Source organism: Hyposmocoma kahamanoa, unplaced genomic scaffold (assembly GCF_003589595.1).
Source record: "Hyposmocoma kahamanoa isolate Upper Pololo Valley unplaced genomic scaffold, ASM358959v1 97213, whole genome shotgun sequence".
In the NCBI taxonomy this organism is placed as follows: Eukaryota; Metazoa; Arthropoda; class Insecta; order Lepidoptera; family Cosmopterigidae; genus Hyposmocoma; species Hyposmocoma kahamanoa.
In genome coordinates, this window is record NW_020655335.1 from 178 (window position 1) to 14,697 (window position 14,520).

The window sequence follows — 14,520 nt, forward strand, 5'->3', positions numbered from 1 at the left end:
ACTCTATCTGTGTTACCCGAAAAGTACCATTTGGGGCTATTCAAGGTTCTAAGCATTTTTAGACATTCACATTATTTTTTAGGCAAAAGCTTACCATCATCGGTCACATCGTCGCTTAAAATCAGGTGAGATTGTGGCCAAGCGTGTGTCTATTATTAAAAAAACCACACATACGAGTAGAAGGTTATAGAGGTTCCAGATATGTTACTAACAACAATTTCGCTAAAAATGTTAAGATAAGGACTAAGGTTTATGATAAGGACGGCAGAATAGGTGTCGGAACGAACAAGTCGTGCGCCTGGTGGCAAGCGACACACCTATCCATAACAGTTGCAATACCACTCAGAGCTTTAAATCGCAAAGATCTTAGGGGCACCCCACTGCGCCCGTCACCCAGAGACATAAGTTGACAAGTCCCATGTGCCTGTAATTTCACCAGCACCCTTACCCTTCAAAACCGGAACGCAGTAATGCTGACGTTACTGCTTGGCGGCAGAAATAGGTAAGGTGGCAGTACTTCACTGTGAGTGTGTGATTTTTTGCGCATATTATATGTACATATCTTGTAGTTTAGTGAGACTAAACTAACTGACCTGAACTAACTCTTTCACAAGGAGCTCTACTGCTACTACACTTCTTAGTTTTATCTTTCTTAAAACTTAGGAATGAAGGTGGACTTTTTTTTTTACAGCAGTGACATGTCGACTGCGGCCGATCTCGATGACGACGATGTAATCACGAAAAAGTAATTTTTTTCCAAAAAATTGTATTTTATTAATGGTATTGAAGTGCACGTAGACATCGTTTAATATCAACATATGCAGATGGACGGCATTCGTTTTGTTTATGAACATCTGGCAACGCATATTTTATCATCTACAAATGACAGCACGATGCTGTATCGAAAACGTCTACTCGAGTTCGGTTGCCTATATTCTGTGATAGCGCGTACGGCATGCATAGATGCGTGTCCACCTTAATGTATAATATAATATAAATAGCTTTTATACGCAATAAAACCGACCTCAAAAGTTTGTACAATTTATTTGCCAAGTTTTATTGAAATCGGTTAACGGAAACTCAGTGAAATTAATAATTCTCCATCCTCGGAGATGGAATATTTCCTTCAAGTTTCAATGGGACTAGTACTGGTAGGTACTAGTCCCATTGAAAGTATATTAGTAGATTCTACTCATAGAGTACAGCCTAGTCTACAGTACCCACATTCCATCAAGAAAAAATCTCGAAATCGGCTTACAAATGTCAGAGTAGCTGCGTACAGTACACAAAAAAACATGCAGCTTACTGGACCCAAGCCTTATCGTAGACGTCCAGTTCGTCACGCTGTCGCTTCCTCGATCTGCCGCGGCGCCTTACGCTTTTGGGGCTCCACTTGGTGGTGACCCTGACCCACATGTTGGTTCAGTCATGCGGCAGACATACCCAACTACATTTCAGCTTCGTAGCTTTTTGCGCTACATCAGCAATCTGACTTTGGGAGCACAGTGTCCTCAAACCATACAGTCAACAATAAAAAAGCTATACTTTTCATCAAAAACATTTAAAAATAGAGATAATAATAAAAGAGTCCTGTCAAATGGATCCATGACTCAAGGTCAGAGGACTATAGAGTACATAGCCCTGATATTTTGATAAAATCCATAAAAGTAAAACACCACTGATGAACAAAAATTTCACACCTGAGTAAACGACACAGTTTAAAGTTTTAAACTTTTAAAAACAACGCAACACACGCATTTTGTTACGTTATATTTTATTCATCAATGATTAATATGTTATTTTTTTATTTTATTGTTATTTTTAAATATATTTCCGAATTCGATTATTTTTTTAATATTTTTTTGAATTTTTAAGTTATGTTAGTAAAATAGAATTGTTTATTGATTTTATATCATTCCATGTTGCATACTAAATTATTTAATTAAAAAATAAAATTAATTAATTAATAAAAAATATTTAAATAAATTATTGTTTTTGTTGTTCAACTTTTGCTTACATTTATGTTACACGTTAAAAATTATGTTCCCATGAAAATGTGTTGATTTTCTTTTACAAATACAACAAAAACAACTCGGAATACTATTACTCATTAAGCCAAAATACGTTGAGTAGGTACATAGGTAATGAAAAGCCATTGCTGCGAAAATTGCATTACGTTTGATTTGCGCAATAAAAGTTTTAACCAATTTGCATTTTAAGAATTATGCGGTTCTGTATTTCTACAGAGTGGTAAAAAAATCTCTGACCATTTTAAAGGAGCAAGGTATTATGGAAATAAAAATATATGTTCGATTTTTCTTCAAATACTTAACAAATAAATAAGTTATGACGTCTCAAGTTTTCCGAAAAATTGTGAACAACATTGACACCCTATGATTAGCAGACGCAGTTGCTATAGCAACAAGAATGGTGTGGTGGCAGTGGGCGGAGTCAGCGCGCGAGTTCATGTATTTGACAGACAAAGTATTAAACTAACGCGCGTTGCGTTAGCGCAGGTCTTTCCTCGCGCGGCGCGACGTGCTAGCTACAGATGGGAAAACTGCTTATTTTTTTAAACGTTTAAACGTTATGCTTTTTATAAAAAAACGCGCTTTATTAAACGCTTTTTACTTTGACGCTTAACAAGTCGTTTAGAAAAACGTTTAAGCGCATAGACTTTATGTTTAAAAAAAGCTTGCAACGCTATGTTGAATTAATTTGTTTAGGAAACGTAGATGGCGCTACTTGAAACTTAGGCACGTTGTAAAAAATGAAATTATTGAGTATCTGTAGAACTGGCCACTGACCAACACTTACGCTTAAAATGAAAAGCGTGCTTATGCGCTTATTTTAAAAAGCAGATTTTTTAAGTGCTTTTCGTTTAAACGCCCACCTCTAGTGCTGGCGCCTATGCGTCTAGACAACTCGGCGCCGATCGCTCAATTTTATTTACTATTTTGAGGTAACCACGCGTTAGAAATTATTGCGAAATATTAACATTAAAAAAATGGGGATTTTCTCTTTTATTTCTCTAATGTGTTCTATTACTGAATCTTATGCACAGGAAAAAAATGGTCAGTGATTTTTTTATTAAATTATATATTAAATTATTAAAATATCGTTATTATGATTACAGTCGTCGTCGTAAATTTAATATAATATAGGTAGTTGTCGTAGTCTAGTGGTTGGACCTACCGCCTTTTGAACAGGGGTCATGGGTTCGAATTCGAGCTTTTACCTCTGGTTTTCAGAATTCATTTGCGAAAATTAATTTGAAATGTACCATGAGCTTTTCAGTGAAGATACACATCGTGAAGAAATCTACATATACCTAATGCTGTGTGTAAAGTTGCCAATCCTCATCGGTGGGAACTACAGCCCACCATGCCCTCTTATTGTGTGATCTGTGCCGTGTAGTGGAATCACATGAAATTATTAACATTAATAAGTAACTTAAGAGGTGTCGACAAAACTCTCCCTGCACATAATACAGACAAACAACCATTTATAATAGTCTGAGATACCTGTTATTAAGCTGAATAACAGGTATCTCCGACTATGATACAAGTATGGAGCTATGGGGCGTCTCTATTTGCCTTAACCACATTACCACATGATTGACGTAACATGTATGTTACGTCTCAGGTTATGTTATTGCTATTATTTTATTTGGGTTATTTACTTAAAGAATATCATTGGATAAATAATATCGGTTTTTCTTTAAAAAGAGTAAGTAGTGATAAAGTATTTAAATATTTTCAACATGGATTTCGCTCGAAAACAACTAGAAAAATATGGGTGGACCGATGGTAAGACTTGACTGTGACTTTGTATATTACTTAAAAAGTTCTATTGCGTATTCAATAAAGTTATGATATTTCACTAAGAATTATTAGTCTTGACGTCTTAACTTCGCTGTTTCAATATGGGCTGAGGCTGTTCCACATCTTCGAAGATATGTCACCCTATACGGAGCAGGTTTTGATCATGATGAAAATGAAAATAGTAATTCGGCCACGTTCATGCAGAAGGTACACATCTAGTGTGTTTTCTCATCTAGGCCAAAATTTACGGCTTATATCTTTGCTGGAAGCAAAAGTTTATAATAGCTGAAGCTTATCTCACATCTAGGTTAGATGTCTAAAACGAATATTATATTGTATGCACAACTGACGAACTAATAAAAAGCTTTGGTAAAATTGTATTGTGAATAAGATTTGCAATAAAATTTTGCTACATTGTGGAAGAACCTGTGTAACAGTCACAATGAATTTAATTTTTTTTTAAATTCTTTTTTTAATAAATGAATCTAATATTTCTCAAAACAGGTAAAGGACTTGGCAAGAATGAAAATGGCATATCTGTAGCTCTAAAACCAAAATTGAAACGAAGTGTAGCTGGCATCGGACACAACCCTGCCTCGGAATACACTGAGCATTGGTGGACTAATTTGTATAATGAAGCTGCTGGCAATGTAGAGGTATTCTATTATTCAGTCTTTTTTCATCATCCATATTTAATTATTTATTCATTTGGAACTCCAACAGATTACACGTTTTTTTAGATTATTAGAAATTACTTATTATTTTAGATTTACTTATTTTATTTTAAGAGAATTACTTACTGTTTTTGATTATTAAAAAGACACGCAATTATTAGAAAGTGTTGTAACTCAAAAAGACCAATTTGTCCTAACCACCCATAAAACCACATAATATTTTCTCGGTAGTAGGTGTAGTGTCTACTCCTACAAGTAATAAAGTGTTGGAGTTTAGTGCGTCTGTGCACCACCACGGGCCCACATGTTGACGGTTGAACACTGACTGCCCCCTCCACACCAGCACCATGTGTTGACTGCGACATACCTTCTGCATACACTACAATAGGAAACTGCAAAATCCACTTGTTATAATTCTTACATGTTCTGCAACAGCCCTAATAAATTTTAATGATAATATAATGTTGACTTACAAATAAAATATATTAAATATTACTCATACAAATGATACAAAATGTAAGGTTTGCAATGCAAATGCTAGGTTTATGCTGTTTTATTAAGTTTGTTGAATATCACTATTTATTACTACCATATTAATTTATTTTTAGTGAATTGATTACTCCACAAGTTTATTATAATTATTCTTTATTTAGAAACAACAAAATGTGGCTGAAACTCTCCCAACTGGGCTACAGAACGAACCAGCTGACCTTATGAATGTGACTATGTGCTTATTGCAGATAATTGTTTTTGATTTTAACGACTACGCTGTAGCACCATTTGTGAGAAATGTATGAAAGTTTTTTTTCACTCAGCCCAGCAGTGAAGTCGCTGGTTCGACTCCAGCTGGATCGAATGAATTCTTTTTATTCCATCTTTCTATTGATATATTCGACCCCTCGGACGTAAAGTATCGTATGTCGAAATTGCCAAGTTTACAGGGAAGCGTTTTAAAGTTCTGAATTCACTGAAACGAACATAACACGTGATTTTAGCATTTCTCAGTTTTATTCGGCAAAGCTCATTACTCACATAGAGTTTTATAAAATCCTAGATATCGGTTAGATGATCTATGGTGATCACTCTTTCAGTTAATTCAGAACTTTAAAATGCTCCCCTGTAAACTTGGCAATTTCGACATACGATACTTTACGTAGGAGGGGTCGATATGTTGTTTGTTAGCATACTTTGAAAACCTTAGCATAAGTGCTCCATACAAAACACCAGATTAGTGTAGATATTTATTGAGAGAGCTGCTAGAGAGTATTATTATCACCTGAAACGTTTTTTTTACTAACTGATTGAGATGAGTCAATAATTTTGAATTTATATTGTTTGTAGGTTCAAGAAAAAAACGGCAGAACAAAAAAGATCAAGGTAAAAGATGATCAGTTCAAAATAACCAACAGTTCATACCGCTTGAACAAGAAAACTGACTCAAATCAGGAAGAATATTCAGATTTCTTTGTAAAAACTGCAGTTTTGACCAACGGTGGGGTTAAAACAGAAAGAGTAATAGAAACGGATTCAGAATCAGAAGAGAAGAACGATAAGAAAGATGTTTTTAAAATGACAGATGAGGAGTTGTTTGCTGCTTGTCAAGGAAGAACTGCTCACAAGTGAGTTGCGTTAATTTTTAATCAAAAACGTTAAATGAATAATGTCACGAAATTTTTAAGTCTGACAGCCATACTGATGTACAACAAATCAAATATTACAATGAATTACTGGGTGTAGCAATTATTTGGTAGCCTGTGCAACACCTACCTTAAGAATACTTACGGTACTGTAATGTCAGCATGACTGCGTTCTGGTTTTGAAGGATAAGTGTGCTGGTGAAATGAAAGCTGCTATGGCCAGGTATGTCGCTTACCACTGGACACGACTTGTTCTTCCCGTCATTTGGTGTCTTAAAAAATACATAATCTCGTGTCAGAATAGGACAAGTATTATGGGAGATATCCTTAATTGATTTGCAGTTGTCTATGTGTGTGTATCCGTGGCATCCGCGATACAGGGTTTCCTTAGTGCGGGGCTAGTGTGTGCGTTATTATTGTTATGACAGATCAACCATCATACAGATGTGGGCTTAAAACTGCAACTTAAAATACCTAATTTTAACTTTCTCGTTTCTTATAAAGAAAGAAACATTTATTCGGCTATTACAAATAAAAATACAAAATATAATAATAATATAAATTTAAATTGAATAATAAACAATTTAAAAAAATTACTACTAAATACATAATACTAGCCAAAAAGGCTACCCAGCTCGCTTAATGCCTGGCAGAGCCAGAGCGCTGATTTTCAGCTGGAATATATTAAAGCGGCAATACAATGACCCAACATTACTATAGATATACGTGAAGTGAATTGTAAGGGTTACCAGCTTTATTACTAGGAATCGGAATTGAGGGAGTTCATTTAGCTGATAAAGAATGACGTGGACATTCCCTACTACAAATCCCGGAACTTCTCAGAACTGATTATATTTTTAAAATGCACATTTTTAGCAACAGTACAGTATGTTGTAAGAGTTCGTGAGAGAGAGTGTAAGAGTTCGTCCAGGGAAATACTGCCACCTTTCCCATTTCTGCCGCCAAGCTCTAATGTTAGCATTACCGCGTTCCAGTTTTGAAGGTTAAGGGTGCTGGTGAAATTACAGGCACATGGGACTTGACAACTTATGTCTCAGGGTGACGGACGCAGAGGCAGTGTCCCTCAGATTTTTGCGATCCAAAGCTCTGAGTGGCACTGCAACTGTTATGGACAGGCGTGTAGCGTACCATCAGGCACACACGACTCGTTCGTCCTGTCACTTGATACTATAAAAACACATGTTATTTTATTGAAATTAGCATACATTTACAATTATTATTTCTTAAGTATTTGCTTAAAATTATTGTCTCAAAAAATAATATTGTAATGTAAACGTATTTAAATACTTTTGCCATTTTAAAAATAAGCATGAGACAACCTTTTGAAATTTTAGAAAATAAACAGTAAAAAAAAAGCAATTTTATATGCATTGATGACGAAATGAGTGTGTCCGTACTAAGAAAACGTTCATACTTTAGGTAAATTAAATCCCTCTATTCCGATCACTGATTATTACATTGACACGAGCGCCAAAACCTTGTTACAGATAAGTTTGCCGATCTGTACCATTGATATATGTATAGGTATATATGGCCATTAACATTTTCCCATTATTTAGAGAAAAAAATAATAGGAGTAATTGTGCTCTATCTCCACATTAAAATAGTGTATCATACTGAATGACCAATTGTGCACAAAATGCCTAGTTTTTCTATGTAACAACAGTGATTTTATCTTTTTTCAGGGGGGCACGTCACGGTCTGAGAGCAGAAGGAAAATTGGCGCGAATACAACGCCAAGAACAAATGTTACTAGCAGAAGCAAAATACAATGGCTACTCCCATGCCAAAAAGAAAACAGATCTATCAATAACAGGTTTGAAAATCGTAGAAGATACTAATTTGAATAGTGATTCTGACATAAATGAGTCAAAAAAGAAGAAGAAAAAACGAAAGCGTTGTTTTAGTAACGAAACGTTTAATTTAGGAGCTGAATGCTGTGTATCTTTGCTTGAGAACAGTGAAAAAGTTAACGACGACGGAAACCATACATTTGGTAAAATTAGTAAAAAAATTAAAAAGTGTAAAAGAAAATCGGAGGGAGGCGAAAGAAATATAGAAAATAGTAATATAGATGATATATCAAAATCCTAGAAAAAGAGAAATGAAATAAATAAAGATTAAATTTCAACATACGATGTAGGGGGATGTACAGAAAACTTCAAAAAGAAAAAGAAAAAAGCAGAATTAATGATTTGTCGTGACTTGAGTGTTATACCTGTACCTACAATAAGTTTTTTAAAATTGTAAATATAAATATCTATATAATAAAAATATAATCTACTTGAAACCATATTTTTAAATTACGCTCTTTACACACATTGTTACATTGAATGCGTAGGGAGTTGTAAGTTTTCGGGTAAAGCTAACTCACATGTTACTCGTTTTATATATCTGGCAGTATCTATACAGTCAAGAGAACATACTGGTATTTTTAATCGTTCTTAAAATGCTGACTTAAATCTAAATTTCAGACAGATCTAAATCTGAATTGTGCAGCTTCACGATTTTTTTATGGGTTCCTTTATGATTCGCAGACTTGGGAGCCAGTATATTATTCTTTTTGTTACTTGACGGCCCCTAGTTTTGTAAGATAATTAAAAATTATGGCGATCGTCGCCAGTGTCAGTGTGATCGACAGAACCAAGAAGCTTGAAATGTATTCAAGCTTCTTGGACTGAACCCTCTGTCTATGTCTAGATTGTCATTTAATCTTTTCGTGGCTAATATTTATGTTAAGATATATGGTCCGCCATAGTTTTTATATTATTTTTACATAACCGCCGTACATAGTAACTTTTAATTGACATTGAAATCATCGATTTTTTCCATAGGGCCATAACATTTATAAGAACTACAAATAAAAATTGAATTAGATTGCCATCCCTGTTTTAAGTATATATAATATAATAGTATAAAAGAGTATAAGATCATTCATCATTGAACGCCATTCAAAAACAAAAACTTCTGAATTTATAACAGTGAATCGAACGTGCCTAATATTCCAGTATCAGTTATCACGCAAACTTGGTATAATAAAAGAAATACATTAAAGGTCAGGCCACACAGACGCGGTATAGCGGGAAAAGCGTTTCGGGGGCGGACCTGCGGGAAGCGAATGCGTGCCGGGGCATGCCACACAGCAATCCCGAGTGTAGTTCGTGACGGGACAGCGGCACGAAGGCGGCCGGTGTGACACCAAAAGCGTCACGCCACATTTCATTTTCAACACAAATAAAGAAAGGTCCATGTCACTATCGGATAGTGATGTAGAAGAACATCTTTAAACTTTTGTATGGGGTGTTAAAGTTACCTTGAAAAAAAATCTGCTAAAAATTTCAAGAAAAAATTAAATACATATTTTTTTAGTGCTGAAACTAGAGTGTACTAGAGTAATTCGGGCTTTCTTTGGCATTGTGCTCATTAGCTGGGCTGTTTCCGGTTACCGTTACAAAAACTAGAACAGCAAAATTAGCAAATTTGTAATTGTAGTACTTAAAAATGGGGTACAGGGCGTACATTTTCAACATTTTTCATTAAAATGCTTATATTACAAAAAGAAAATGACTCCGATTTTTTAAATATTTTTTTCTGGGTAGTTACAAACTAGGCAACATTCTGTTCCCAGGTTATCGTTGAGTTTTGGGACACTCTGTATACTTACTTTGAAGGTTTTGAATCAAACTATTCATATGAACAGAAATTGTTTATTTAAAAACATTAAAAAAATTCTATAATCTTAACACAATTAACTTGAAACTATTTTTTCAGTGAGACTCACTGGGCATTTTCATTATAACAAATAATAGGTATATAAGATTTGTAGAATCAACAATAATAATTGCATTTAACTACTGTACCTACTTACTTTATTATTAACAATCTATATACGTAATTAACTTGAAACTTCTTTTTCTATCAGTCCAAATGGGCATTTTTATTTTTATTTTAATAAATAATAAGTACCTATCTAAGATTTGTATAACACCAACTATTTTGTTTAAGTTATGTATCTACATAAGTGCATTATTTTGAACAATCTTAACATAGTTAACTTGAAACTTCTTTTTCTATCTGTCTCACTGGGCGTTTTTATTTCAACTAATAATATGTATCTATCTAAGATTTATGTAACAACAATTGTATTTAACTTATGTACCTACTTATATTATTTTGAGCAATTTTAACATAGTTAACTTAAAACTTCTATTTCTAACAAACTCGCTGGGCATTTTTATTTTAACAAATAATTAATAGGTCCCTATCGAAAGTTACATTATTATGAACAATCAACAATCTTAACACAATTAATTCAAACTTCTTTTACTATCAGTCTAATGCTGGCTTCCTACGGCCCATGATTTTTTATTTTAACAAATAACAGGCATCTAAGATTTGTAGAATCAACAACAATTCTATTTAATTTTATGTACCTACTTAAATTATTATGAACAATGCATAATTGCAATTATACTTAACTTATATACCTACTTATACACTCGGGAGCAATGAATCCGAGTCACTAACATAAAAATCAAGATCTCAGAACTAACAATGCAAACTTATTCAAACAAAAAGTGTTTTGTAGACCATTCAATACTCTAATAAAAATTATAAAACTCCTTGGTTGCTATTTATTAAACTTAACTGTTTATTTATTTAACTTTTTGTTTATTAAATTAGCATTCATCATTTCTTATTACATTTTTTATGTTATCACAGCATTAATTCAGTACCATACCTTTTGGAATTACCCTGTGTAGTTTAGTCATCAATATATTACAGGTACCATAATGGGAAACACAAGTCTTCAGGAATTAGTTGCAATGAAACTGGGATACTTTCTTGATCGTTATTACTTGTTGTGCTAATTACGGTAAATTAAGGAGATTGTACCGGTGCTACTGAAATTTGATTTTCTTCTAGGTCGTTCAGTTCAGCTTCTGTAAAAATGTGTGCAAGTTTCAATTTGATTTCGACTTGAATTGTGGGTTTCAGTTTTTTAAATGTTTCTGCATAACTAATGAACAGATAATCTACGGCGTCATGTTTTTTTCTTAGAGAAGAGAAGAGGTATCTCACAGTTGATTGTTATTGATGGAGGGAGACGTTTTCCACAACGTATTCGGCCAGCTAACACAGAAATGGCAAGTCTATAGACGTCTCATGCAATATGATATTGAAACGACAATAGAAGTTGTCAAAGGCACGTGTTGTTTACACAATTTCATTAAAGTAAGAACGGTAACAATGCGGTTCAACAGAGCGATTCTCAACCAGTTGAGGCCAATGAACTACTTCCAATTCGTACAAATCAAAGATCGTCTGATTATGCAATTGAAATCAGAGAAAAATTTGGCAATTATTTTAATAATTATTAAAAACATAAAAAATATACTCACGATCTTGATTTAGCTCCTTGGAATTGTTTCCCAAATAATTTCTATGTTTTTATAATTTCTATCACTTGTATTAAATAACTGGGGTATGATTGCACCAATGATATAAGTTTTTCCGTCGAATTCATCTTGAAACTTGATTAAAATCAATTAAAACACATTCCCTAGTTGTAAAAAAATACAACGTCCAAGCCCGCTGAAGCCCCGCTCCGGGATCGCGCCCCGCCACTGACGCGCTGTGTGAACGGTTGCATAGAACTCAATGTATTACAACACCCGCGACCGCACCCGCACGGCGGACGCCGCGGCCGCGGCCCGCGCCCGCTCTGCCTGTTTGTCATGGCGTGCGGCCCCGCACCGCGCCACCTCGCCCCGCGGCCGCCGCGCCTTTCAGTGTGGCAGGGTTCATAAGAACTGGTACATTACAAAAAATCCCGCGCCCGGAACGCTTCCGCGGCCGCCTCTGTGTTAGACATGTGTAAGTAATGTGAGTAATATTACAAAGGTGATATCACGCGACAGGGTACTGTGATATCACGCATCACTTCGGAAAAATATGCATTACTCATAACATTACCCATTACATAGACCATGTCGGGGTGCTCTGGGAGTTTCCCAAAATGAACTAAATATAGTAAATATCTATATTAATAGCGCCACCCAGCAAATTTTCGACGTACTACTTGATCGGACATTGCTAACCGTGCCGTAGGGTTACGTAGCGCTGCTGCCAGGTGTCGCTACTAACACCCATTACGCGAAACAGTACTCGGCGTGATGCAATACTGTGATGCTATGATGCAATGTAATGCTAACATCACGCGTGATGTTCTCATTACGCGTGATGTTAGCATTACGCGTGATGTTAGCATTACGCGTGATGTTAGCATTACTCGTGATGTTAGCATTACTCGTGATGTTAGCATCACGGAGTGATGTTAGCATTACACATTACCCGCGTGATGCATCGCTCGGAAACAGTACTCGCGTAATGTATTACCTGAAACAGTACGCGTGATGGTGGTATTACGGAGTGATGTTTATAGTCTAAGTAATGCGAGTGACGTTGTAACGGTAACATCACGGAATGATGTTTGTTTATATGAGACATCTCGTGTAGGTAATAGTAATATTATGCGTAATGCAATGTTAATGCATCTAATTTGGAATATATACCTAGTAGAACGATGTTTGTATTAGCACCCAAATTATTTAATAACTTACCTTACTATGGTGGTTGGTGTGGGTTGGTGGATGGTGTAATCGAAATAAACCGTAAACAATTTAAACTGAAATCAATGCTTTATTAAATATAATACCTATTACAATATTTTGATTTTTTTACTTGGTAATCTAGAAGGAGATCGATACGCTTTTATACAATCTTGGGCCAAGATGTAAAAGTTGAAGGTGATAATAATAATTAGCTTATGTATTGTTATATCATCACTGGAAATTCTATGAAATTTGGCGATCTGAGAGCACAATTATAAGAGATTTAGTAAAAATGAGGTTATGTAACAATTTATAATAAAATTAACAGTTGATTTTAGGAGTGCATTTGTTATTTTTTTTATATCCAGGGTTATTTTATAAATAGTAACGACAACATAGGACTATATATATTACCTACTGACATGATAGACAACTATCGTTCCATGACTTTACAAAACATAATTTACCAAAAATAAACTTTTAAGTTTTTGCTGTACTATCTGACACTGTTTAAATCTGTATCTGGTTGTAAGTTCAAACAAGCAAGCATCCTCAATGACGACCCCTACCCGCGCTCCTGCTTTTTGCAGAGTTACTTTATTACTGTTTAGAGCAATCTATTTCAAAATTTTTATTTTTGTTTGAATGTAAAGTGTGATTAATTATAAAGTTATGGAACCAAAGTTGATAGTAATATAGTCCTGCGAGGTTGTTAGTGTTTTACAATATTTGTAAAATATAACCTCACAGGACTATATTACTAACATCATAAACAAAAACTACTTTGGTTCCACAACTTAATAATTAATCACATATAACAACCATAACCATCTATACAGGGTATAACCCTTATATATTTGTAGAGTTGGAGGATGTCATGAAATTCAAAAGATTACAGGTAAGGATGTGACGTTTAAACAGAAAAACATTTTTTTAAATATTTTTTTATTAAATTAAATTATATTCCAAATCCCCAGTTCTAAGCTTATGCTGCTAAAGCATATTTGATGAAGGGGAGCATAGGGATGCTCTTGATATTTCCAATAGCTGAGAAACTTTGTTGAGCAGTGACAATACTTTATTCCAGGCAATCCATGTATTTGTATATACGACTTGGTCCTCCATATAATCTATGTTGTCAAAATGCAGTAAACCAAGATGTAGAACTTCTAATAGGGATATCATATCCTGGAAATGCTTGCTTTGCTGTAAGTCTGGTACATAATTAGACCACAAACTGTCTAAAATATCCCATGCTTCAATAATCAAATGTCAATCACAAAGACAACTATTCTCAGCGATATAATATTTCACTCTGTACCTCACTGTTGTCTGGTATCTTTCAATAAAGCACCTACTTCCGTGTCTATAGCTCTCATGTAGTCTAGTAATACAATAGAAGGTTCAGGTTGTTAGTTTCTAACTTTTTCATTTGGAGACTCAGTGGGAAGATCTTGTGTCTATGACTGTATTTCTTCAGGATAGCTTCCTTGTGAAGAAATTGATGAGTCCCAGACCATATGGACAGCAGCTTGGTCTGTAGCCACCCAAGCAACGTGCCACTTCTACCTGCAACAAACAAACATAATGATTTAAGTATTTTAAAAAATCTATTTGGCTTACAGTAAAAGTATAAAAGTAAAAGTAATTATAAAAACATGTAATCTGATTCAACTTACAGTTTGAGGCATAATCCATTCTTCTATAACATTATAAATTCACAATTTGAGTTCATGTGAAGAAGATGGCT

At 34.6% G+C, this 14,520-nt stretch overlaps 1 protein-coding gene across 1 annotated transcript; it reads left to right on the top strand.

The window, feature by feature from the left end:
* The first annotated feature begins 3,621 nt into the window (after positions 1–3,621).
* Positions 3,622–8,250, top strand: LOC113238658 (G patch domain-containing protein 4). Its single transcript, XM_026475493.1, has 4 exons — positions 3,622–3,809; positions 4,329–4,480; positions 5,840–6,117; positions 7,842–8,250. The coding sequence occupies exons 1-4, from the start codon at positions 3,764–3,766 to the stop codon at positions 8,248–8,250; spliced, it is 885 nt and encodes a 294-aa protein (XP_026331278.1). The 5' UTR covers positions 3,622–3,763.
* Positions 8,251–14,520: the final 6,270 nt, after the last annotated feature.

What these genes read in the sequence shown, in the direction of transcription:
- LOC113238658 (XM_026475493.1), top strand. Translation starts at nt 3,764, where the DNA reads ATGGATTTCGCTCGAAAACAACTAGAAAAATATGGGTGGACCGATG. An exon ending in AAAATATGGGTGGACCGATG is followed by an intron (nt 3,810 to 4,328) that starts GTAAGACTTGAC and finishes TTCTCAAAACAG; the next exon opens with GTAAAGGACTTGGCAAGAAT. An exon ending in AAGCTGCTGGCAATGTAGAG is followed by an intron (nt 4,481 to 5,839) that starts GTATTCTATTAT and finishes TATTGTTTGTAG; the next exon opens with GTTCAAGAAAAAAACGGCAG.